The 27457-nt window shown below is 41.8% G+C and overlaps 1 protein-coding gene across 2 annotated transcripts in view; it reads left to right on the forward strand.

Annotated features, from left to right (window-relative positions):
• PLCB1 (phospholipase C beta 1) overlaps window positions 1-27457 on the forward strand; it is a 334930-nt gene that overhangs the window by 228403 nt on the left and 79070 nt on the right. For both annotated transcript variants that reach the window (XM_027654013.1, XM_027654014.1), the window contains exons 10-16: window positions 3037-3183; window positions 8661-8818; window positions 11968-12050; window positions 17193-17277; window positions 17754-17931; window positions 24050-24120; window positions 24680-24776. In XM_027654013.1, the coding sequence (XP_027509814.1) occupies window positions 3037-3183; window positions 8661-8818; window positions 11968-12050; window positions 17193-17277; window positions 17754-17931; window positions 24050-24120; window positions 24680-24776 (819 nt within the window). The remainder of the gene's footprint in view (window positions 1-3036; window positions 3184-8660; window positions 8819-11967; window positions 12051-17192; window positions 17278-17753; window positions 17932-24049; window positions 24121-24679; window positions 24777-27457) is intronic.

Genomic DNA, 27457 nt, shown 5'->3' on the forward strand with positions numbered 1-27457 from the left:
TTGTAACTATATAAAGCACACTGGATATTTTGAAAGTTTCGTCAAAATTTTAGAGCTCAGATAATTTTAGCACGAAAAGGAAAACAAGAGGATCTGTCATGCCTCTGTGTCTTTACATTATGGGTCTCTTTTCTCTAACTTTTTATATCTAATTAAATCTTTCTAATATATACCTGAAGATAAAAGGCGACAGCTGTAATGGAAAGAACTGATCACATATTATTTTTTTCTTGGCAACATCTGTGGCAAATTTGTAACATGCTTAAAGAAACAGAGAACAAACCTTACCAATAAATTGAGGCTGTTTTGTTTTGCATGAGAGTCCACCAAGGGTCGTCCTCACTGCAGTTGGCTTCAGAATATCACTGACATCGGTCACAAACAATGTACTCTTTAATTTCCAGGATACAAAGCCCCTTTGACATCTACCATCTTTGTTCCACAGAGAAACTCTCGCCCGGTGCAATACTGGTTGTAATTGAACTTGCAAATTGCTTCCCTTTCTGAAATGCTGACTGCTTAATTATGATGGGGAAAATAGCGTTCTCCAGCCATAAGCTCAGACAACTGTGTAACTCAGAAACTATCTAATTATACGTGTGAATAATACTTGCTGGGATTTATGCTAATACCGGTGGCAATGCACTGAAGGACCACTCTGCAGACCTTGCCTTACTGCAGTGTGGAAGGAAGCAAAGAAGCAGAATGAACCACAAAATAGAGGGAAAGGAGGAAGTGCAGGCCCGGGCTTTGCTTCCTGTTAATTGCAGAGGTGCTCAAGTTCACCCAGACAGTCTTCAAGAGATTGTGCAGTTCAACTCCCAGCCCAACCTACAGGTTTTTCATGGGTTGTTGTCCGCTCCGTTAGTTTATCCTCAGCTTCAGGTCTCCATCTGAAAAACAAGGACTGCAAGGGCCCTGTTTGTCAGGTACACTCTGAGGATTAAACACAGAGATCACTTTGAGAACCTTGAAAACCATGTCTGTATGAATTGACCTGACTATCCATGTAACAAAATGGAAGCCTTTTTTTCTGAATAGTGTCCATGAAAACTACTACATTTCATTTTAACCTGGAGCACGAATGACAGCAAAACCCTCCTAGTCTGGCTGAAGGGGCAACGCAGAGATACCGAACATGAGTCTGGATGAACTATCTCAAACATCAGGAGCTGCAACTCACTGTAATGTAACATGGCTTTGCTGGTTCCCTGTGTAGCAGCAATCCCATTTGGATCTGAGCTGGTTTTCCCTATATGACATTGCTTGTGCACACCACAGACCCTGTCTGTGTCCCAGTGAACTTAGTGCAGAGTTCTTAGGTGAATTTTAGGTCCAGCTAACTCTATGATAACATCTGATATTGTTGGCATTCTTAATGTTCCTCTGGTAAGTTCATGCAGCAGAAAATTTGCTCCTAAATCTTTAGTTTTGGGAAAAACCTCAGTGGCCTTTTTTTTCCCCAATTTTCACTGTCTCAAAATTTTTTTGTGAAGAGGAAAGTACGTGGGCCTCTGTCTGCGGATGACTAGTCACTCTTTAGGCAAAGCAGCTGTGGAGCCTGACAAGATTGCACTCAGATTACAGCCTTAAAATAGTGGATGGACCTGATGGTTTTCTTTCCAACAATTGTTGTTATAAGAATGAATGATAATTGCATTGCTCTGTATAGTCACTACAGTTCTTGTCATATAAGTTTGTTTAGTGCCACCAGTCTTGGGTTGTTATGAAAATGAGGATCTGCACTTTAAGGCTGTTACATCTTCTCCTCTCTGATCAAGAGCCAAGTCCTCAGATCTAAGCACAGATTTTAAGTAAATGCTTTACATGCTATATTTGCATCATGTGGTTACAAGCTTTAAAAAGAAATAAATTATGCAGGGTTGCTTGTTACTTGTTCATCTGCTAGAAAAGTATGCGTAAGCTTGTATGTTTTAGGATAAAAAGAGAGAGCAGCAGAGTAAGGAGCAGAACTGAAGTCTTCTGTTCTTCAATGCCACAGTCAGACGACTGAGGGGTTTTTTTAACAGGCACACTGTGCAGAACATTTTGGGTTGGGGACAAGGGGTAAGAAATTCTCCTTGTTGAGAGTCGCCAAGCACATAAATGCTTTAATGTTCTTCAGAGATACTGCAGATCTGTTTTACTGTAGAGCTGAATTAAGTAAAGCTATATGCTTGAGTAAATCAACAGATGAAATGTAGACAAAATAACAAAAAATACCAGGCAAGAAAAACTGTCTCTAATTTGTTCAGTGAAGCATTAATCTTCAAATGTAAACTACTGGATTTTTTTTTTTTTTTTTTGAGTCTAAATGTACAAATTGACACCCTAAAGTCAACTTTATGCAGAAGGCTTGGCAGCAGAATTCATCCTGATGTAATCAGCACAGCTCCACTGAGATCAGTGGTGATATTTAAGCTGAGGGTAGAACTCAGCTTTCTAATTTGCCAGCAGCATATGAAATGATCATTTATGCTGGCACTCCAGTGAGAGATGAACGAGAAGACAAATATAAAAATTACAAAGCAAAGCTTAGTTCCCACTTGAAAGGTGCTTCATTTAGTTTGTTTTGCTTTGCTTTGCAGTTCTGTTGCATTCATATGCACACACTGGACCCAACTCAGGAGAGGTCGAAGTTACCTGTGCCTGTGGCTCTCGGCAGGTGTCTTGGTTTCCTCTGGAAAGTGTGCTTTGTTTGGTCCCCAGAAGACCCCTTTCCTCGATAGGCTTAGATTTATTTTCTCTGTTCCTACAGCCTTCTGTAGCTCTGATTCCCTTGTACCCTTGACTGTCTGTAGGCACTGATTGTGAAATGATTTATCTTTGGTACAGCTAAGGGGGTGTGAGTTGTGTGGCTGGAAATGAGGTGGTAGTAACAAGAATATATGGATAACTGGGTGAAGGCTGGTCTGATGGTTATGTGGTCTTTCACAGGTACCTTTGTGTAAGTGTGTATGGACCTTAACATCTGTACGTCACAAAACCTGTAGTGGATATTAACTGGTGCTTTCCCTGGACCTGTGTTTCTCTCAGGACAGATATCAGTGGATGGATTTATGCGATACCTGAGTGGAGAAGAAAACGGCGTCGTTCCACCTGAGAAACTGGATTTAAATGAAGATATGTCTCAACCACTGTCACACTATTTCATCAATTCCTCACACAACACCTACCTCACAGGTACAGTGTTGGACAGATCTGATTTCTTTATCTTACAAAAATTCTTAGCATATTTTCAGTGGTATCATAAAATACACAGGAATACAGCGGGAAATGATGATGGAGTTTAGCCTTCGGGGAAGCAAGAGTGGCTCTTGGTTGTTTTTCTGGGCTCTACCCAACTGTATCAAATAAACACAACTGCATCAAATATGCTTTTATTAACAGGTGAACAGCAGTTGTGTTGCTCAGATAAAGTCTGGTCAGAAATTCTCCCTCAGCTTAGATAGGGTTCCAGATTTAAGGTCTGTATTTGGGGAGGAGAATGAATGATGTACTTTTTATGACAGCTGAACAAGTGTGCAGAGCAGAATATGGAAAACATCTCTGTAGCTAATAAATTTGCCCCTAAACATTAAATCTGACAGTTTGTTAAGCTCCATGAGATTTGCTTGGATTCAGAGATTAGGGAGGTTCCAACATGGCACATAACTTTCTGGCAGTCCATATATGCAAGGGATGGAATTCTGCTCCCTGACTGTATCTCATATCTGAGCTGAAATTTTTAGGTGTTGTCATGTTTTTCAAAAGGCTGAGCACCCAGAAGCTCCTGGTAATTTGAGTTACAGTCTGAACTGTATTGTTTGCACAGCAAATTGTCAACAATACTTTAAGATTCAGAAAAAACGACAGTTTAGGAATTCAACTTTTGGCACTTGTTTTCTAGTCTAAGATGCTGTTAACTTGTGAGAAAATAATTGTAAATTTACTATTTTAGTTTAGTTTATATAGGAACAAATGTTTTTGACAAGCAGATGTGCACAGGGACTTCTGTCTCTCCTGTTTGATTTGATGTTTATTTTGTCATGTTTGACAGAGACTCAGCATTATGTCAAATAAAAAAAGTAATGCTGCACTAAGTGCTAAAAATGTGACTTCTGCATAATATAGGGTTTTTAATGTTATTGACAGACTGGCTTTAACCAACCAAGTTCTTCTGAATGCCAGTATGCCAAAACATAAACAAACCCCTGCAGTGGTGAGGCCCAGTTTAAACAGACCTCGGGGGAGTTATTTTCGTCTGGTTTATGTTTGTTATAACGCTTTGTATGGCACCTCCTCGTGCCTTCATAAAGTGATTGAACTGTCATTGTTTGCATTAGGTGCCGTTTTTCAAAGGTTTATATCTTGGCTCTAAAATGTGTTTTGTGCTAGAACTCATCACATAAGTATTCTGTTTGACAGCTGTTTCGTTTCCCTGAATTAAAAGAAGCAAAAATCAGTGTGGCCCCTTTATAAGTTATGTTTCCAATATGCAGAAATTTATGCTCCTTGGAAGAGTGCAGACGTGGCCAAAGCAAAAGCAATTTTTAACTGTGATATTTTGCAGGCCTCTTACCTCCAGTGTGGACTTTGTGTTCTGTCAGTGAGGATTAGGACCCACATAAGCCAAATGCTGCGGCTTTATACAGATTTTCTGGGAGACAACAGTAAAGCTGTTTTACAAATGTGAGAAGCACAGGCCCACGGGGAGGTTTAAAGACAGTGCAGTTTAAAGTTGATGTGAAGAGATAAAATACTGCTCTCTCCTCTACCAGCATGAATTTATAGCCATACCACAGATGTTTGTCAGGGTTGGTCAGGACAGAGGTGTGATCCAAAGGTCTAGAGGCACAGAAGCCAAAGAACAAAGAATTAAGGATGGGAATTCCTGATTAGTCCAACCTATTCTAGATTTTTTTAACTGCACTGGGAGTGACCTCACATGTTTAATTATTTACCTTGACACTTGCTAAATTTGCTTTGACTTGTATGTGAGAGTCTGCAAATCATCTCAGATTGCATCTACGGGTTTCTCTGCCTGCATTTCTAAGTAACTTCAGAAGCTACATTTGGAAATACAGTCTTCAGTCTTTTAATTTATCCTAATATTCCTGGCATAGTAAACTGAGGGGAGTAAATCAGAGTAAACTCGGGGAACAGTGCAAAAGAAGTTTGAAGCTCTTTCTTTCTTAGAGTGTCCATTTTCACATTTACAGGCCCAAAACACAAGCCCTTCCCTTTTAGTGGATTCATTATGTTCAATAGATGTGTGGCAGCTGGCCAACAATGGGATTAATGATTTAATATTTATTTGATATTTATCCGTTTATTACAAAACCTGACAGCCTCAGATTTTGCTGTGAGGCTGGACGAGGGTACAACCATCACATTCCCATTTGCTCTCTTCCAACAGGAAAGTAAAACTGAGGAAATGAATGGTGGCAGACTATTCTTTTTCCCAAGCAGAGTTTGAAGGATCTGCTCAAGTGCTCGTGGCTTTGGAAGGGGGAAGCACCTTTGCCCTCACTGAAGCCGTGAAATAGCAACTAATCATGTAATAATTATTAGGACAATAAGAAAGCCATTCAGTCTGGCAATACTTTATGATTACTGTGCTTAATGCCCTCCCATTTATCTCTCCCTTTGTTAGGTTTTTTTTAACCCAGAAAAAGCATGCACAAAGAAGCAACATTATAACATAAAAAGAAACGTGCACACTCTGAATATATTTTTAATTACGCTGATCATTTTCCTAGCCTTTAGTAGAAACCCTTGGCAGTACATCAAGTCCTGATTATTTATTTAGGAGTGTTACTGCGTTCTTTTTCTTAGGGAAATGTCATTTTCAAGAACAAAGGTAAAAATCCATGAAGAAAGAAGTGATTTATAGTGAACCTGGACTAATTTAAAGAAATGTCATCTTTTGCAAACTTTTTTTTGCTGTCTCTCATCTTTTTTCTCACTGGTATCATATTTATATCCTTATTCCTATTAACCCTTAAAGTGCAACTCTGATTTTTTCTGGTGTCTCACCAGTCTCACCTCAGGTCACTGCTGTTGTCACAAGCCTTTAATGCATATTTTGACTAAAAGAAAAAATAATATCAGCAGTAGGTGGTAGAGCTATCTGTGAATCCTATTCACCTTCAGCATCTGCTTCCCTGCTTACAGTGCAGTACTTTCAGTTGATTTTAGGAAAATGTCCCATGAGGGGCATGTTCTCTTCTTTGTTGCTGCTGTGACCTCTCCTCTGCCATCCTCCAGCTTTTCTGTTCTCAGCAGTTCCTCAGTCCTGACTGTTGCTGCTTGTTATCTGCATTCAGCACTTGCTTGAAACCTTCTTCACCTCCAGAGCCTCCAAAACAGTGTCTTTGCAGTTTCCAAGCTGGAAAGCCCCACGTGGAAGGGAAGGAAAGCTGGGTGATTGATACCTGCTCTGAGCATGTCATACCACGAGCAGCAGTTTTTGGCTGGCTGTTGTTTTGAGCTCAGAAAGGTCTGGCAAGACCCAAGGCTCTGTTCCCTTCCAGCCCCACCACATCATTCCTGATGGGAGACTGAGATCCATAGAGCCAGCAGCACAGGAGGTGCTCCCTGAGTAGGTCCTGTCCTCAGCTTGGATCAATCAGCACTGGCTCATTTTGCACAGTGTCCCCTCAGGTATCATTTGAGAGATTATATTTTTCAGAAAAGTGAATTTTTTGTCAAAATCCATTTCTCCTTAGCCCATACAGGGTGCTGGGATGCAAATGGGATGGTATTACTGTAGATGCTGCTTGTATTATAGCAGGGAATGCAGAATGCTTTCAATTTCCAGTATTAAAAAATTAATCTGTACTCAGGCTATTAAAAATATCCTGGAAGTGTTCCCTTTAGTGTCTGTGTGATCATATTGTAGAATGCAAAAGGGATATTTTGGAATAAATGCAAATAGAGACTCACACAACAGAAATTTCTAAATAATATATGGAAAAAAACATTTGAGGGAATATTCCTCATATTCTGTATTTCAAAACCAGCTATTGAGACTGTTAAAATATGTGCTGGCATTTTGCACTCTGACTGGGAGTCTTTCTGAAGATTGTGTGGTTTGGAGGTTGGATACCCTCTTATCCTTTGTGGGAATCCTTCCCAAATGCCTTATTAAGAAGGTAGTGTGGAAAAGTGTCAGATGGCAAGTGATGCGTGTCATGATTTAGTTAAGCACTTCTGAAGGCTGAGGATCTTGCAGTCAGAACACTGAGCAATGATAATGACCGGGGCTCTCTCAGGAAGCAGAGTTTGTTAATCATAGAATAGTTGGTTAATCCAAATTTAAAATGTTTTGAGAGAAAAGAAGGACAACATTGGAACAGTTTTCTGAGTGAGTATAGCTCAGTGAATCTATATTTTCAGAGCTTTCCAGCAGTGGCCAATTTCTTCTGTTACTAACAGGTGATTCCCATTGGTTCCAGCGGGAGCTGGGAATCCTTGTGGATTTGAACAGGAGCAATGTTAATACCTCGTGCAGTATTTATGATTGCTGCTGCTCCTGTATCAGACAGAAACAGGAAACAAGGGTTTTCGAATAGAAGGGGGTTTGTTACGGTTTTTAGTAGAAGGTAAAAACAGAGCAAAAGCAGACAATGCCATTTTGTGAAGCAAATCCCAAATGTGTATTTCCCAGCAGAAAACGGAAACGCAGAAGCTCAGAGACAATAAAATGAGCATTAGAGTAATCTGCATTATATTATGTGCCAGTCTAGATGAAGTATTTATATGTCCCCCATCAGCAAAGAATCTTTATGTAAATTAACTGCATCCTTAAAAAGAAAGTGAATTCCCTTCAAGAAATCCAGGAAGATCTTCTCAGGAAGTCTGTTAGAAAGCAGGAATCTGCATCCATTGTCTTCACATCTAAAAGAAGCACTAAGCCATTCTTCCATTACCTCTCTGCTGCAAGGAATTTGTATCCACGTGACTGGAATCAAACCTGTTGCAGCAGTTGAAGCCACCCTGGCTGGATATCCTTTTCTGAATCCAACTGGAGTTCTGTGGTGGTTTGGGTTGGGGTTTCTTTTTTTGTGGGCTTTTTTTAATAGTTCCTGAGTTTAAGAAAAGGTGAGTTTTCCTTGTTCAGACTTACACGATGGCATTGCTGGAAGCTGTCAGTTCCATTAAATGTCTCCCTGCATAATGCAGTATAACATCAGAAAATTTAACTGACCACCTCAGTGCAGTGGTTAGTGAATTAAATATTGATTTGAGACCTCACAATGGTACCATTAGTGACTGCAGGAGGTTTGTTTCATCTTGTACTGAACTGTATTGCGTGTTGGGAGAAAATGTCATCTTCGTGTCCTGAGTCGCATCTGAATTTCTTGTCCAACTGAGCCTTTTGAATTATTATTGTTTTGTTTCATGTGTCTGATGCTGTCTGTCAGAAGTTTTTGAGCTGACTTCAGCTGGGTTATTTCTCCTCATTCGTATCTGACTGAGGGTAAAATCCCAACCACGACACTGACCCGGCCGAAGTTATTTCCATCGCGTCCTTACTCTTTTCCCGTGCCTTCGAGTGTTATTCTTCTCAGCCCAGGATAAAAGCTGCTGTTAACTCTAATTATTGTTAGGCTGTTTGTATTTGCTCCCGAGGCCCCGAATGACTTCCCTTTTTTCCTGTTCTTGCTCTGTCACAGCTGGACAGCTGGCTGGCAACTCATCGGTGGAGATGTATCGGCAAGTGCTGCTGTCGGGCTGCCGCTGTGTGGAGCTGGACTGCTGGAAGGGGAGGACGGCGGAGGAGGAGCCTGTCATCACACACGGGTTCACTATGACAACTGAAATATCCTTCAAGGTACGGCAGCACAGCACAGCACGCTGCTCTTCGGGGGCTTTAGCCGGGGTGGGTTCTTCCGTGTAAAACAACGTTGCTGCAAAGGGGTGGGGATGTGAGGGCAAAAAGGTGTTTTAAGAGGAGATTTCAGAGCGTTTGCAGAACTGTTGGAAGAGAAGAGTTGTAGTACTTGGAGCTTGCACAGGCAGAGGTTCCTGGTGATGGTGGCATTCGGAGGAAGGGAGATGATATGGTGTGGACTGTGCTCCTGTGCACATCCCTGCAGGGAATCTCACAGGGAGGGAAACAGGGCAGACCTCAACCAGGGCTGAAGGACCAGGCAGTGCCACCACAATGAGGTTTGCACAGTGTTCTTTGTGAAGGACTGGTTTGGGTAACAGCTCCACAGCACACAGCAGGGAGCAAATGAAGGGCACAAGGATTTGAACAGCAAAACCCAATGTATCTGTTCACTCTTTTCCTCTTCTTTGCCTGGCGAGTGGGAGCGGGAGACAAAAGTGCTGAACTGAGGCAGGAAATAGCAGCTATTATGGAAATCTCTGCAACTTGCAAGCCTTTAAATCCCTGTGAGCAGAGTGAGCAGGTTCCATCCACAGGGTCCAGACACTCAGCATTATGTTCACAATTTAAAAATGTTAATAACAATGTGTGTCATGTAATCCTCATCCCTGATACTTGGCATCAGATCCAAAGCACTGGAGGTTGAAAAAGAAAAATTAGTATCTTTGGAGATTGTGAGGGGATATTTGTGCCATTCAGACCCAGACATGTCATCTGTATTACTGAATTTCATCTTCCATTTCCTTTTTCTGTAGTAGAAGGCAGATACTGTACCCTTAGCAGTAACCTTAAAACGTTATTCTTAAACATGTTATTGATCCAAGGTGTTAGAGGAGCCACCATGGAGGTGTTTTCCTGTAGCATTAAGATTGGGAGTCAGCACAGCTGACTGATACCAGGGTATCATTTCTGAAGTGTGAAGAAATAATTCTTCTTCGTCTGAGACACTTAACTCACCATGGAAATACGTTTCTCAACTTAGCTGTGTGCAGGAATATGTGGGAAAATGTCCATTACTGACTTTGGTTATGTGACAGGGATTAAGTGTGGCTTCTGTACTGGCCACAGCTTTGAGGTGTCTCCCACACTTGAAGTGGGAGTTGTTGAGGTGGGTTTTTTTGTCTTCTAGTGCCATCCTTTAGGAGAAAAAAAGCAAACAACACCGCCACACAGACACAACACCGAATTCCACCTGCATCAGAACACTCCTTTTCTTCCAACTTCTTTTCTCTAATTCTTCACTGATTGAGTTAATCACGGGAAAATGTGGAACAGCCTTCTTGCACGTTTGTTATTAACTTTCTAGTTGTGTTTATGTGCAGCCAATTATGTTTATAGGCATAGGGTTTGATTGCTGAAAGTCCTTTAATTAAGGAAGATAGCTCTCAACTGCTTTGGTCATGAGCAGGAATTTAAAATCAAGTTAATCTGATTCTTGAAAGGATCATTAGCGGGAAGGAGGATTATCCTTGGACATTTAGATGTTGAACCCTGGGCATTGTGTTTGCAGGAGAGACAGTGGAAGGTATTTTAAACCTCCTCAGGAATATTTCATCTGTCACTTCAGAGCCCATGTTTTTTCTCCACGTGGAAAAAAGTAAAAAACTGCTGATCTCTTTTCAACACTCCAAGTGTTCTGCTTGGCTGAGGAGGAGCAAAATGGCAGTGAAATAACGTGTCAGAAGTGTGTGGATCAGTTCAGAGTGATCACTGGGTCTTGAATGCTGAGTCACTTGTCAGCTCACGCTCTTGACGTGACCACGGCACGCAGTGGCTCTGTTCAGTCTGCCAGTTTGCACTGCCTCACATGGACTTCCTCAAGGAATCTCTGTGTGTTCTTTACCTTGGAGATCTGTTTTAGGTGGGTCATTCTGCAGCTGGAGTCAGGTGTGGGACCTGCCATGTTGTTCCTCTGACCCTGGAGCATTTGCCTTGACACCTGAATGCAGTGCAAGCTGGAATCACCAGCACACACCTTTCTCCCCCAAACCAATATCTGAGCTTTTCATCCCCAGATCTCACCAGTGTGATCCTCATTTTACCCTTCTAGCTTACTTTCCCCACTCATGCAGGACTTCATCCCCTTTTGCAGCTGGGAAGGCAGTTGAAAATAAATGTAGCAGAAGAATGTGCCAGAAGCTCAGCTTTGGTTTGAGGAAGTGGATTTCTTGGTGTTACGCTTCTCAATGGAGCCTTTAAAAGTGCAGAGAAAGAATAAAAGGAATCCCCAGAGAAAGCTTGTTTAAAATAAATAAATCTTTTAGGTTTTAGTCATCCTTATGGGTTTTTATAAACACCAGAGTGCGAGGCTCTTAGAAACTCCAGAGTTTGACAGCAATGCATATGGAAAGTCTTTGGTATTTTATGTTCTTTTGAAAAAAGATTTGCATTCCAAGGGGGAAGCATTTCATAATTTGTAACAGTGAGTACATTACTGTGTTGTGCACCCACTAAAATTAGTGTTAGCAAATGATTTTTTTACTGGATTTCCATTTTCCATCAGAGCTGAAAGGAAACTTTATGGAAGTTTCAGTTCCTGAGTCCTCTGTTTGATGATTACTACACAGCCAACTGTTTGAACTGAGTAATGTTTTCTTTTTTTTTTTCCCTTTCTTTTGCCTTGAAGGGATTTCTGTCATCAAAAAAATGAGGGAACTAAAATTTGTGAGTCAGAGTAGCTGAGGATTTTATGGATACGTGCTTGTGCTGATGTTTGGGAGATATGCCTTTGTCAGAGCATGTTTATTATTATGCAGAACAGTGCATGAAAGTCGTGGCTCCAGGCACTGAACAGCTCCACACAGAGACTGAGCTTTGCATTTGAACTATTGATTTTGGCAGGCATAAACCATTCCTTGAGAAACGTGGTGCTGGAGACCCGTCAGACATTTCTGAGATTTGATTACAGTTCAGGTTGGCAAATCTGATTGTGGCAAAAGCGCATCCAGAGCTTTCTGGGATGTTTAGAACCAAAGGTCTGATCCCAGGGAGTGACTTCAGATCTTGTTGGGTCTTTCCTGCCTTCAAGGACTAAACCACTGTTTCTTTAGAGGCATAAATTTGTAACTGTCTTTATTTTGATTCTTTAGGAAGTGATAGAAGCTATTGCTGAATGTGCATTTAAGACGTCGCCCTTTCCAATCCTCCTTTCCTTTGAAAATCATGTGGATTCGTAAGTAATTACCACATTTTCTTGGATGGTGTTTCATTTTTTGTAAGGTCTAGGCGTGGAATTATGGATCTGTTGGTCACAACTTCGTTATAGGACACGAACAACAGCTCTTACCCAAAAATAAACTTGTATCAGCCCGAGTAACCGAGATGATCAGGACGAATTGGACGTGTTCTTAAAAACCTGCCTGAATTAGAACCTTTTATATGAGAGAGTTTGAATAATTGGGAGATGTATTTTGTTAACTTCACAGTCTCGGTGTGTCCTGCTGGGATGTGGCAATGCTTCCAAGAAAACAATGCAGTATTTCACCTGTTGGTGACCCTGTTCTGCGCTAGAAGCATAATCTGAGCACAGAATTCATTCTGTTTCTCATGGATTAGAAGTAGAGGCCAGAACCATGGACTTCTAGGATTGCAAAATAGGTGATGTGGATGGCCAGGAACTGTTTGTTTCTGCCAAAAAATAACAGTTTGCGTAAGTTTTTTGTTCATTTTCTTTGTTTGAGTTACAAAGAAAGGACAATTTTTCTTTGTAAGAAGCGAAAAAATAAACTTCAGGCTTTGTCCCAGTGCTCTATATTATTTTTTTTTTTTTTTTTTTTTAAGTCTGACGTTGGTTTTGAATGCAGAAACCACAAGGTTCAAAGTGGGGTGACACTGACACATAACATGTGCCTTAACTTGAATTGCCTCTTCCCTTCTGTGTTTTTTTTTTTTTTGTTGCTGTGAAAATATTTTCAGCACTTCTGGGGCCAGTTTGGACTGAGGAACTCTTTCTTTTTTTCTTTTCATGTGAAGTAAAAAATAATCCTGGAGGCAGCTATGAATGATTTAGGACGAATCAGAAAAGATGTTGGCACTTTTGTTTCTTGCAGAGGAAAAGGCTGAGGGCTAACTGCTTCTCCATTGTTTTAGGAAGAACATTCTTCAATGTTTTGTATTCATTCCTCTGGATTTGTTAAAATATACATTCATTGTGTTACTGTAAGGCAGAGAAGAAGCAGCATCTAAATTATTTGAACCAGAAGAGTTACATTTTTCTTCCTTTAAAGTCATTATGACTTAAATCTTCAGCTATTCCAGGGTGATCTGTGCTATTTTAGGAAAGTAAAGAAGTGAAAGAAATTTATAAAATAAACTCCTGTCAGATGTAAGCCATGTACAAAAGTGGCTTCAAAACTGTAAGATGAAGCACTGTCCAAATTAAAGGTGGTGTGACACTGTAGGGACGTGGCAAAGAGGGAACAGAGTTACTGCTGCTTTACTCTGATCTTTGCAGCTTGCCCCACAGAAACCACTGGACCTTTCTCCCCAGGAATCTCCAGTCGTGGAATAATGAATTATCCTTATGTGTATTCTTTGATGTCCTTTTCCATGCCTTGCTATGACACAGGTTTTTAGCAAAACGAGTTTGCAAAACCAATACCAAATATTTTCTCCTTCTGAGGCTTTATTGGTGTTTATTATTTTCTGCTGCAGTAAATCATCAGACTCCCATGTGTATGTTTGCTGGTTTTGCTTTGGCTGAAAGCAATTTCTAGTTATTTTACTGACTGCTACAATTATCCCCTCATCCCTTCACTAATCGCTAGAGAAGTCTGCAGTCAGTCATGCCACTCACAGAAACCTTCACCTAATTTCATGGAATGCTCCTTTTGTCTTTTCATTTACTTGGAACTGTTGTTTTACTCCTAGATCTCAAAGGTGGACTTTGCCCTAAATGTTAACAAAAAGTGCTGATGGTTTTATAGAATCAATGTCCAAAAAAATAAAAAACAATCCCATTTTATCAGTTCTTGCTTCTGAGTGACCAGTTGGGGTTTTTTTTCTGATTTTCAAGGTACAACAGTCATTTTGTGAATGAGCAGTGAAATTCTGGTCCCTTAGAAATTTTGGCTTTGGCTTAAACAAAAATATGGTTATTAGCACATTGTGTAAATCACCTCATTTGTGTTTCCTAGAAGGGCTCCTTTCTGACATCTTTTAAGCCCTGTGAAGAATTTTTATTTTCTTTACTATAACTCCTCTCTTAGTATATTCTTTCTTGCCTGTTTTTATACAATGGAGGTTATAGAAAAAGAGGCAAGCACACAACTTTTAGACTACATAAAACATTATGTATGTCATCGTTTATACTGAAGCCAAAACATGCACGCTGGAAAAAAGACAGTACTAAGAAAAGCTGTGGTTCTGTCAAAAAATAGAAGGGTGCCCTGAAAATGTTGAAAAGACCTCAAGGAGACCTTGAGGTTTGAAACTGGGCTTGCAAGAAGATAAGCAATCTGCAAAATCTGAAAGCAGACACTCTATAATTAGAAAGGCACTGATGACATAGCAAAAAGGTTAAGTGATCCTTGAGCAGTATCCATATAAGATTGCTTCCAAGATTAAATTTAATTACAGTTATTCATAGTGCTGGTTTCTTGCTGCAATTGTTATTTCAAATATTAACAGGATTTTTTGTCACTTCTTCATCCTACACTTTGAATTATTTTAGACTTTTCTGGGAAGCATCTGTGCCTCTGTCTTAGGCAGAGGAAGTATTTCTACAGAAGTGATAAAACTGGAATATTGGGAGCAGTGGTTGTGCAGTTGTGCCAAAAAAGCTCTGTGACTGACCTTCATAACAGGCAGAGTATCAACACAGTAAAACAAAGTACGGGCAATACAGTGATGGCAGTGAAAACATTCCTTAATCTTCTTTATATTTTCATATCTCCAGGTATCGTGTTCCCACTTTATCTCCCCTTGCCCTGGCTCATTTTGGGGGCGTATATAATTAGTCTGTGTGCTACCTGTCCATGTCTGCACAGCAAAAACCATAAAGCAGATAAAGTCAGCTCTTCTCAGACAATCAATTTTCATTACAATACATGAATGCTGAGAGAATTTCCAGTAAAATAAATGTGGACCAAGAAATACTCGGGGGTTTTTTTAATTCCCAACACAACTGGGGGAACATGTGGATGTAGAAAAGTTGGTGTTTCGTCTGTTCCTCTGGTTCATAACTTTGAAAGAAGGGAAAATAAAAAGTAACTGGTATTCCAACTTTTTAAAATACTTTAATATGTAATCTACTATGACTAATGAACTGTCTTGCACCAATACATGCATAGATTTATATATTAGAGAGAACACCAAAAATAGCTACCACACAGCTGGTACTCCTAAATACTTTTGATTCCCTCTTAGGAGCTTATAAAAATACCTGTGCATATAGTCCAGTTCACAAAGACAAGTGATTTTGTAGTGTTGAGATTTTCCTCCTTTGGCCTTATTTACTACCACGAGGCTTTTATATAGCGTTAAAACCCATTCGTTTTTCCCATAATTTTCCTTCTTTCTGCCTCTGGGGTGCAGTGACACTGGAATTTATACACTGAACCAACGTAACGTTGCATTACCTTTTTCTCATTTGCAAAAATGAAAGTTCTCGCTGTGCCCTCTTTGAGGTAAACATGTAATTGAACACAGGAGAGCAGAAGAATTTGTTCTAGCTGTGGTGATAGCTGGAAATTTATTGGATTTAACTTGTGCCTTTTTTTTTTTGGATTCTTGTAGAAAGGGCTTTTTTTGGAGCTGTGCCCATTTAAAAATGATGATGTCACATGTAATTACTGCGTTTTCAATAAATGTGCTCAGATGATTCAAGGAGATGTGCTTTTTACTGTCTGGGTTCTCAGAGCAAATTCAAAATGCACGCTGGTGGAGAGGACTGGAATAAGATTCCCTATAAGGACCCATGGATTTCTAGCACATACCTGCTGCTTGTTGGAGCGAGGTGCCTTTATTTCCCTTGGGAGCTGGTGGCTGGAAGTAGCCAACACAAGGTCTTATCCTGACCTGTTCTTCCCATCACCTTCTGCTCTGTGGGTTCTTAGTTCCAGTGCCTTGCTTGTCTTCATCTTTATTTCCCATCCTGCCCTGGGAGAGCTGCAGTGCCCAGTTGGTAACTAATGACCAGCCAGGGCTGCAGTGCAGGTTGAGCTCCTGGTTTGCAAGAGAAAAATGAACACTTTTATTTTTTTTTTTCCTATATACCCAGCTCTATTTTGTCTTAAAAAAAAAAAGCTCCATGGTAACACAACAGCTTACGCCATTCCTGTATCTTCCATGATATGCAGATCATAATTAACTGTGGCTGAGGAAGTTTTATTGAGTGATATAATCCCGTCCTTTAATTGAGACTTGCCAGCAGAGCATCAAAAAAAGAATCCTTGCAAGATACCTAAGCTCAGACGTTACAGATCTTAAACAGGCACACGTAATAAAAATACACAGTGTCTAAAATTAGAAGGTGACTGAAGCACTGAGCTGCATTTTAAGATGATTTGAGTAACATTTCTGAGCCACGTAACCTATCTTCAGTCCTAAAACTTCCATCACTGATATGGAGGAATTACTTCATCCTTTGGTTGCATTTTGGGAAAATTCATTACAGGTAGAGTTTGCTGAGGTACAATTTACTTCTAGAGGGTGGCATGAAAACTGCTGGAGTAATTGACTGTGGTAAAAATTGACACTCTTATCTGATTTTAGACAAAATTTTAAAAAGGGAATTTGACCCCATGCCCAAACAAGCTTTTGGGGCAAACCCAGCTCAAGTAATTCTTCTGCCCCTTCTTCTGTGTGGCTGTGCTTTATAGAGACACAAAGGTCTCTGAGAGAGGGGAGAGATTCTCTTGGCTTGGGAAATTTGGGACACCTGCACTGGAGGCTGTTTTCTGGATAACTGGTATGGGTTTTATGCCTTAGGTCAGGTATGACCAAAAGGACAAAATCCAAATGGGGTTGTGGGGTGTTTGTGTGAGAAGAATGCCAGGCATGTGTGTAAAGTAATGGAAGGGGAAAAGTATTTAAACTTTAAATAAAAACATTGCCTGAAAGAGGCAAATTCATGTAATGATTATTTCACTATTATTCAGTTGACTCGTACCTTTACCTCATGTGTGATCCTTTTGATAAACTCTATCAGAGGAATCGAGATAATTGAATGATATATTTAGGTCTCTCTAAAAAATTCACAGCAATTGCATCGGGAAATTATATCCAGTTTAAGGCTATTAAATATTCCATTACTGCTGCTCTCACTCTGTAGCATTAGTAGAACTCATTTCTTTCTTTCTTTTCTTCCCCTCAGCCCTAAACAGCAGGCAAAAATGGCAGAGTACTGCAGATTAATATTTGGAGATGCACTGCTTATGGATCCACTGGAAAAATACCCGGTAACGTGGCTTGGGATTTGTCAGGTCACAGATGTCTGAGTGAATTTTTATTGAGGTGTTTCAGCCCTGTCTCATCCTTCACAGAGAGCCTCTCAAAGCAGAGCCTAAAGGAGGGGGTTAAACAGCGTGAGCTGTTGGTGACTTAAACGTCATTTTTTATGCAGAGGTTGTCCTGATGTAGTGAATTGTAATCTTCTAAATGCAATTGATCCTCATTTTATAATGTGGGCCTTCATATTTGAACTAATACTTATTTGGGTTATTGCTGTAGACATTTCATAAAGCATTTTCCTTCTTAAGTGCCCTCAGTAGCCCTGTTTCATTTAATGTTGCCGTTACATCTTGTGCAAAATCCATCTCATTTTAACGGGGCTCACAGAGGTTACAAAACCATCCTGTGCCATGTGGGCCCTAGGACACTGTCATAAGCTTGTTTCTTTTATTGTGACAAATCTCTCTTTTTTTTTTTCTGCAAGCTTGAAGCTGGGGTTCCTCTTCCAAGCCCCATGGATTTAATGTACAAAATTCTGGTGAAGAATAAAAAGAAATCGCATAAGTCAGCAGATGGAAGTGCAAAAAAGAAGCTGTCAGAGCAGGCTTCCAACACATGCAGTGATACATCCAGTATGTTTGAACCTTCCTCCCCGGGAGCAGGTATGAGTTGAACCTACAGATACATTTCTCCCTAAAACATAAATGCTTAATTTCAGCTGCAACTCAGCCCATTTACAGCAAGGTACAGGTGCACGAGCGTGGGCCTTGCTCAGTAGGAAACAACACTAAGTGTCATTGAGCCAGGAGTGTAATCTTTGAAGGCTCAGGGCTGAGGAACCCCCATGGAATGACCCAAAGCTTAGTGATGTGTGCTAACATTTGTCTGCACTGCTTATTAAGCAGAGTGAGCTGCCAACTCCTCCACCCTTGGCTGCCTTCTCTGGGTGCTCGAGCCTGACATCAAATACAAATGTTTTCTTGTTCCTGTTGCCTCTGAGCTGTGCCTGCCATTTGGTGCCCTTTCCCGCTGAACCCCTTGCCCAGCAGAGCTGCTCTGGTTTCCTGCAGTGTCTCGAGATTTAGGGTAGCTGGATGAGATCCCTGTTCCTCAGACACCAGGGCTCAACCTACAGTTGTCCTGCATTAGTCACATCACAGACCTCAGTGCAAAGATGTTCTTCTGTTCCAGAGATGGAAACAGGCAAAAATAATATGGCAAATAAACATTTGTTACCCGTGAGTTGCCATCAGGGAATGTAGCCAGTGGAAGCAGAGTGTATTATGTTTATCTTGTTCCTTTTATTAGCAGAATTTTTAAAATCAGAAATGAAATATAAAGGTTGCTGTAATGCATATATATTCTGGTAATGCCTATGGGGGTCTTTGGGGCTCCATTGTGAGTGTTGGTGTACAGAAATGAGTAAGAGATGGTCTTTGTCCTGAAGAGCTTAAGTCTAAACTAGGAAGACAAAGAGAGATGCAGAGAAAAAGGTAAAATGTGAGGGCTTGCTCCTAACCACAGGAGCAGATTAGCAACTAGCAAGACAAGCAACAAAATCTCTTTATCCTGATTCCCCACACTGGAATTTCTTCTCCTGTCAAGACTGAAATTCTGGATTCTTAAAGGCATAGGCATTTATGCCTCAGCAATAGAATACTTATAGAGAGCACATTGAAAGCTCTTCTGCAATATAAGTTCATTACCCTTTGCCATTAAAAAACTTTTTTCCGTTGTTTGTAATTTTTTTTCTAAACTCTGATTAATTGAGCTGAAAACTTTCCTGCTGGCAGTTTGCCTCAAGGTGAATTTAAAATAAAGAAATCCTGCTTCATTTGTGGATAACATTGTTTATCCTATTAGAGGCAAAGAAAGAGTTTTCAACTGTTGTTTTTAAGAAACTATGAAAAGGGCCTGGATTTCGAAGGAAAATTTGTCTTGGTGTCAGGGATGATTTCAGGCTATTTTCTTGATTTGCTTTAGACAAATCCCAAGCAGCAGGAAAATAAACGTGTGTTCCAAATGATTTTCCACCATTTGAAATCGGCTCTGGGTTCCTAACTCTACATTTTTGTTACCAGCACACGGTGGGAACCAGTGGCAAAGTACATGTCTTTTGCTTTCTCAGGGCCTGGTTTTGCATAGAGGCCAACAGCTTTGTTTTTCAGGAGCCTCCCTGGGAGCTTTTCTAGGAAGAGACCTGGGCTGGGAATGTAGATGTTGATACTGCTGCAAAGCAGGAGGGTCAGTCTCATAACAGGGTGTGTAATTTTACAAATTAACTGTGAATATTAGGTCTGTATTACCTCTGTAGCAGCCTCTGATTATGCAGAGGAACACTTACAAATTAGAAAATGCTGGAACTGAGACTGCAAAATTGATGTGGCCACTTGGCTCAGCCGTGACTGCCAGAATGCATTGCCTGTAATGCTGCTGTCAGCCCCTGTTTCTCCTTGAGGACTTGTGCCTCTTTTGGAGAATGCAGTTAGTCAGTATTTTCCCTCTCTCTGGATCAATACTTGATCCCAGATACTGCATCCTCAGTGAATCTCTGTGGGGGCATCCAGGCTGAGCATGAGCTCTTGCCAGGCAGCAGTGAATTTATCTGAACAGTACCTGTGGGAAGTGAAAGAAAATTAAGCCAATCTTACCTAAGGACAGACGAACCTGACAAAGCTCAGGAACAGTTTAAGGATGACTGACAAGGAACACCCAGGATCTCATTTTTCAAGAGTACTCTGAATTTTTAAGTATTCAGAGCACAGCTCCGGAGGTTTCAGCTACCGCTCAGAGCTATGAGAATGCAGTGCTTCTGTAAATCAGGTGCCAGTTTGCTGTCTGTGAACATTTAAGAAAAAAAAAATCACCATTTTATGAGACCCATGTGGCAAGACCCAACAAGAGGCAGAGCTCAACAGTCACCAAGACACCCTTCTTCTCACTGTCTCGTTCCTTTGTGCATCTCCACATCAGCAACAGGTGATGCTGGAGCAGTTGTGCTCCTCTGTACCCAACACCAACGTCTGTAATACAACTACAGACTCACTAAAGGAAGCCTGATTCTTAACATGAAGTGTTTCACCACTCCAACCTTAATGTAATCTTTACATTTGGCAAGTTGGGCACGTTATTCAGATAACTCTGTTGGACTGTATAGCTCCTGTCAGAGCTGCTGCTGATCTCCAGGAGGAAGTTGTGCTGATTTAGTCTTCTCGAGATTCTAAATGAGTTTTTTCGCAGCAGTGCAAAAAACGTGGAGGTTCTTACTTCGACTGTGACAGCAAGTGTCTTACACTGCTTGAGGTCAGATTGAAACCCAAATAAACCAGGCTTTTGATATGTTTATAAGACAGACCATATGAAAGTGATATAGTAGCAATAATTAAAGAATTCCGAAATGAGCTTTGTGGAATGCCTTGCAGGATGCTCATGAACCTGCTGTAAAAAGTAACTTCAGTTTTTTCAGTGGAAAAAACTTCTCCTAAAAGTGCAGCAAAGCTGACAAAGCAGAAAGTGAAGTAGATTGTAGTTTTGGCAAACAAGCAGCTTAGACCTGGCTGGTTTTGCACAATGAGCAGAAGTAAATAAGGAAGATTTTCCAAGTTCTGTTCCAGTGCAGAAAGAGCAGTGGCAGTTCTGCAGGGCCATACGTTTCACCAAAAGGTGACCTATACTGAAAGTTGCTAAAACTTGCTGATTGAACACTATTTAAATTTCCAAGCAGATTGATAGGATAATGTTTTTTGTCAAAGTTGTGGGTGCTGCAAGGGAAGAGTCCCGGGAAGACAGAGAGAGGGGGTAGAATTGGCTCCATGATTTCCTGATGCTTAAATAGAAAACTGGATAAAAGGGTTTAGGCTGGGTGTATGTAAATGCATTAGTACATTGCTGCTGCTTGCCAGCTGAGGCATTGTTACAAAGCAAAATAACCATTAGCAAACTGAATAAAATTTACTTTTTTCCTTTTTAAAAATCAGCAAGCGCTGACATACAGTGGAAAAAACCCCCAAAGGTGATTCCCCCTGAGGTACTGGTGGCTGCCTAAATGTTACAGAGCTAACAAGCTGCACCAGCAAGTACCACATTCTTAATCCATGGTGGCTGTTACTTTGAAGGGGTCTGAGAAAGCAGATTACCAGATCCCTCTGACTTTCAAGCCCTGTCTAACCTTTTGTTTTTTTAGGCTCTCGGTATCTGGTGTGCTGCTGAGGAACGGTGAGGATGGATAATATTTAGCACACTCTTTCTTGCCCCTGGTAACAGGGATATGGCTTGTTGTCCCCAGCTCTCCTACTCATCCTCCATTCAGTATTACTGTGTGGAATCCCTCTACCCACCTGCTGGGATTCAGCCTCCTTTGTCCACCCATTACATTGCCCAAGGAGCACTTCTATACCTTCCCCACGCTGCCCCACTCACTAGGGACAGCTCCTGGAAAACGTCCTTGAAACTGCCCCACTGAGGAGTTTCCTGTGCCCTTCTGCCTACCAGTAGTTGACAGCTTCTGTGTTGTAATTTACCTGTTGTGTTAGGGAGCAACATCCTTTAATTTCTTGGAATTCTTCTGTCTGCCCCTGTCCATGGGCAGGCTTTTGTCTCTGTTTGCAGGGCAAGCTTTGGAACAGGGCTCTCTATTCTCACTGCATTTGTGTGCCACAGAGAGTGGAGAGGTCCTGTCCTGACCTGAGTTTGTAGCCCCATCTAAATGCAAATTGTGATTATGCCATTAGAGCTAATTGTCCCTTAAGCTCTCACATACATGCTGGAGGTGGCCCGTGCCCAGTGTCTGTGCCCTCCTGGGAAGGGATGGCACCACAGTGGGATCAGTGAGCACGAAGGTGTCCAGAGCACAGACATCTCCTCAGCCTGGCCTAGGCTTGCTCTGGCTTTGTGTCCCTGCAGCGTGACAGGGAGGGTTGGGTGTGAGCACAGGACCCTGCCACTGGGTGAAAGGCAATGCAGATGTAGTCATGCTTTCTAAACCACTCGTTTTTATTCTGTGTTTGCAATCCTGTCACAGTCTTGCTGCCTGATGCAGAACTTGAAAATGAGCTCTGCTCTCCTTGGGAGTGTCCCTGTTAAGTGTTTTCAAATAAACCAGTGATGTGTTGCGTACTTTCCCCCCTGGACACTTCCAGCAAGAGCAGGCTGACATGTACCTGGTATCTCAGCAGTGCAACTTGGCTGGAATCTGCCTGCATCCCCCATTTTGTGGGCTGTGCAAAGTGTTATTTTGCCAGTCTGGTTAAATCATTTGAAAGGTTCCCATCCCGAGATTGTCACTGCGAATCCTGTGAGAGCTGGGCTGGCTCTGTGCACTGTGCTGAGGTTCCTGGAGCCATCCCTGGAGCCCGTTGAGCAATCGTGTTATTTTCTTCAATGAAACGTTCAGGAAGAAATGTGTTGATGAATAAAAGCCTGACATTTCAACATCTGCATCTGGAAGGAAATGCAGGCTGGGTAGTCATCGTTTGGTTGTGAAAGGCACACTCATGTGCTCTCCATGTTCAGAAGGGTCCCACTGGGCATGATTCAAGGCCTGCTGGAACAAAGAGCAGTTTATTGACTCAGTGGGCTTTGGATTAGACCCTAAATTGACAGGAGGAACTGAGACTGAATTACCATTCTCTGGAGAGTTTGAGAATGCTGCACAGTAGTCAGATTTTTTTGCTGCCACTGCTGAAACAAGCCGAAAGGTTTGTGGAATAAAATCTTGAGGGAGAGTTGTCAGTCTTATAGGTGTGGGTTGGTGACTGCAGTATAAGTTAAATGTTCTTTTCCAGAGTCTTCTTCGGATGCACAATGTACACTTTATGACAGCCAGGCCCTCAAGGGGAGTTTCTAAAGAGAAAGATAAGCTTGATATTCCTTAATGGTTTAATTTCTAATGCAACCAAATCAAAACATTTTGGAGGCGAGGGGAGGCATCCGTTAATTAACATTAAAGAACTTGCGTCTTGCCCAGAGGAATTTGATGAGTGCACTGCAACTGGGAGCAAGGCAGTAAATGTGTTTTATCTGGTCCTCTTTACTCTGAGCGCAATTTCGGGGAAAGGATGAGCCTTTTGCATCGTGCTCGCATTTTTTGGCTCACACTGCCCTCAGCCGGTGCAGCTGGGCTCTGCCGCCGGAGCCCTACCGGAGGAACACCACGGCGGTCTGCCAGGGGACTTGGAGCCCAGTTCCTGCAGTTTGGCTCCCGTGCCAGCCCCTCCCAGCTGCACTGCCTCAGTGCACGAACTGGGATACGTTCAGAACAGATGGATTTTACCGAGCAGCCCTCGACAGCACAGCACATGAGAATCTCATCAGCTTTCGTGTGTGATTTCCTCGCCCCGACCGTGGTGTTACGTGTGAGCTCCTCGGAGGGGGTGAGGTGTCCGCTGGAGGTCCTGCACGGATCCTGCAACAGCAGGAGTTTGAACTCACATCTCCACGCCCCCGGGGCTGTGCCCCAAACATGGGAATATCTCTCCAGAGCAGTTTGTGATGCCGTGTCTATACGCTGCACTCTTTTGTCAGTGCTGATTGCCAAAGCTTCAGACAGCTGCAGAGGAAGAGTTTTAGCTTGGTTGGGCAATAAGAACTTAAATCAGTGCCGAAGAGGGATGAATCACGAATCCCTCGAGACCTGCGTGTTTGATTTGTGCGGTGACAGAAAGCGCATGTACGGCTCAGTCTCCTTCAAGCAGTGCTACTTGCACATCTTTGTTGAATTTGTCGCTGGTGATTGTAACTGTTGCTTCAGCCAGTAATTACCTTCTGCTTGAAACTTTGCAGGAGAAGCAGACATGGAGAGCGACGATGATGATGACTATGATGATGACTGTAAGAAGTCGTCGATGGATGAAGTAAGGGTGCAGATGTGTGTTGTGGGGATGGGTCGGTTCCAGCAGCTGCGGGTTGGCGCGCGTTACCAGGAGCGGGGCTGCCATCCAGTGGAGAGAGGGAGGCAGAGCACCAGGAAGCACAACACCAGCTTTTCCGAGTTGGTTGTTAATCGGTTTGGTGGAAGCACGTCCCTGCTTTATTTGTACTTTAATTTTCTGAAGATAAGCACTACGGCCGATCTGTTTTAAGCAGCCGCTTGTGGTGTGTTTAGCGTTGTTGGAAGAAAAACTTGACATCCCAAGCTTAGAGCTGCATTTATTATTTATCCATCAGCACTTATAAATGCACTCAGCACTGTGCCTGTGTAAAGATAATGCAGTCCCTTCCCTAGGAGTCACATAAAAAGAATGAGTATAGCAGCAGTTTAACATAAAATTTACATTTCATAGCAAATTTTCTTCTTTACTATGTGATGCTCCCTATGTGAAGCATTGCCACACCTGATAGAGAACTGGTCTGATGTTTGTGGCCCCTGATGGACAGATCCAAGCTGCAGCCTTTTTCCCTTCTCTGCCCCAGGGTACTGCTGGGAGTGAGGCCATGGCCACAGAAGAGATGTCTAACCTGGTGAACTACATTCAACCTGTGAAGTTTGAGTCATTCGAGGTATCAAAAAGTAAGTAAGCTAAGCATGAGCAACACCTCCCACTGGAAATTACCTAGCAAGCCTTTGGCAGAAGGTTCTGGAGAAACACTGATTGGCTTCCTCTCAGTCAGGTACAGACACACAGACAGAAAGCGTTCCCTTGGTATCCGGCCAAATAATTCCATTTTTATTTTGAAACCTCTTTTAGTCGAAATACCCAACTTCATCAACAGGAAACACGCTGACATTTCAAAACCATTTTTGACAATTACCTTGCCTTTGTTGTCCATGACTGAGGAGTAACTTAAGCAGTTTGAGAGAGGTGGTCATAAATATATTCCTACTTCTATTTTGCCTCTGCTATTTTATAGAAGATTCAGAGGAAGCAGAGTGTGCCCTTCCCCATATGCAAATTCACTCTTTTCCTGCCTCCATGTGTTGTACAGAAAGGCCATAATTTCATCCCCTGCTGACTTTTACAGAAGATGCCTTGCTAGGAATGCTCTCAGTGGCATCCTCAGTAAACACTGCAGCATCTTTCCCTTCCTTCGTGCACCACCCCCTACTGTTTGCCTGCCCTTTTTCACTTTGTTTTGACAGGTTTTAATGTGCTTTTGGCACTTTTTAGTTAAGGAAGTGTATGGCACTTTAATTTATTCCAGATCCGTGGTGGCCTTGGCAGAGGACAGGTAATTGTTGCCTCAGTCCATGTCTCTGTACAAGATTTTGCATTTACTTGTGATGAATAATAAACATGTAAGAAGTTACCAACTGTTCATTTGCATGTGGGTATTTATACAGACACACACACAGGCAGTCACAAAATCATGCAGGGAGCTGGGCTTGTTCCCTAGGGTAGTGTCCCTTTGGATGTTTGTAATCTCCTTCAGCTCTAATGAGAGTTACAAGAACACAGTGGGAGGGAGATGTGCCTTCTGGAAAGGAAACCATGTGAATCCTAGCAGGACAAGTTGATGCAGCTGCTATAAAATTCTCCTGGTTTTTTCTGTTCACATGCCAGTGCCTTTCCAAATTTTGTGTTTTGCTGCTGCTGTCCAGATTTTTATCCTAAGTTTTGATGTGACCTTTGATCAATCATACTGTGTCTGTGAACTCGTAATATTAAGGAATTAAATTTCTAGTGTTTCTATCAGAAAAAATCATCATATGGAACACGTGGCCTGTTCATTAAAGCAGAGGCTTTAGGTGGTAAATGTTGCTGGCTGTTTAAAGCATGACTTGTGGGTTCTAGTCTTAGTCCTGGCCTGGACTCACTGCTGGGGAGTAAATTCAGTGAGGATGAGCTGAATAAAGAAGGAATTAGATTAGGACTGTTTCTTAGTTTGCTGCCTATCCAGTTCTTTCCAAGAAATTTTACTTCTGTTTACTTGACCTCAAGTGTAAGAGATCCAGAAGTGTAGAGACCCATGCTGGTGTTTTATACAGTTTCATTGTTTCATTGTTACAGCATTTTTCTAATTTAATATTTGCTAGTTCAGAATTAGTTTGGATTTGTGATACTGGCCTCCGCAGCACCTCACTGCTTCTGTCACTCCCACATTTTAAAAGTGCATTTTCTGGTCTTGCACCCAACTTGTTAACAGAAATATTGAATAGCCGTGGATCTGTACCAGTCCCCTGATTGCCCTCACCAGAAATGTTCCCTCTCTCTGACACCAAGTAGCTGTAACTGTATTTTTCCTTGTTTTTCAGACAGTTTTTCAATGAGTTTTTTGTTCACTCTGTTGTGACTTCCTCCTGACAAGATAGCATGGTATAAGCATCTATCAATAGAGAGAAATGTCTGTCCCACACAGTCTTTTCTTCAAAGGGCAGGTTCCTTAATTCTCTCCAGCTATTACAAGGAAATAATTGTTCTTATTTTAATTAGGAGTTTGATTAAGCCCTGAACAGTTCGTAACTGAATCCTTTAACAGATACAGTTCTGGTTTCCTACAGATGCTCTACTTTAAGATAAGGCTGAGAGATAAGAGTTTATTAATATAACAAATTTAACACCCCTATTCTAAATGGAATAAATCCAGTGTGTATGTGTGTGGTTAGTGCTGTCCCATCAGTAAGGGGAAAGCTGGAATAAGAATAATCTCAGTGTGTTTATGAGGAGCTGAGATGGAATTGAGCTGGCTGGAACAGTCTGGAGAAAGAGAGGATATTGTGTGTTGGAAAGGAAGAAGGAGTGGTAGGAGAGCACCTCTAGGGAACCACAGGAATCTTTCACCTTTAGGAGATAACAGCTATGAATAAAAGCAGTAGCATGGTGGCTGCTATTTAGAAATAGGGACCACAATGGAGTCCCAGTCTCTGCTCTCCTGGAGGGAAAGAATCCCTTTTGGAACACCATGTTCGTACTCTGACTCCAGCATACCCTGAGAATGGTTTGTAGTTCACAGGCTGGCAGCACATTTTCCTCTCACATTGGCCAAAACTATCCAATTCTTCATTTCTTTGGATCCACTGCTTCCTTTTTGGCTTCCTGTGAGGAAAGTGCCCACCTGTTTCTGTCCTGCTTCTCTCTACAAGACAAGTGCTTTTGTTCAGTTTTATCCCCTTCCTGCAGCTTCACAGTTTGACTCCAAGGAGCTGGCCAGGCTGGCCTCCTGGCCATCCCTGGATTGCTGCAGCACAATTCCTTCTAAAACTCCATGAGGCCAGTTTTCTCTGTCTTGTTGTTTGCTTTCAATGAAGTGGTG

This window comes from Corapipo altera, unplaced genomic scaffold (genome assembly GCF_003945725.1).
Source record: "Corapipo altera isolate COAL_440 unplaced genomic scaffold, ASM394572v1 70, whole genome shotgun sequence".
Classification (NCBI taxonomy): domain Eukaryota; kingdom Metazoa; phylum Chordata; class Aves; order Passeriformes; family Pipridae; genus Corapipo; species Corapipo altera.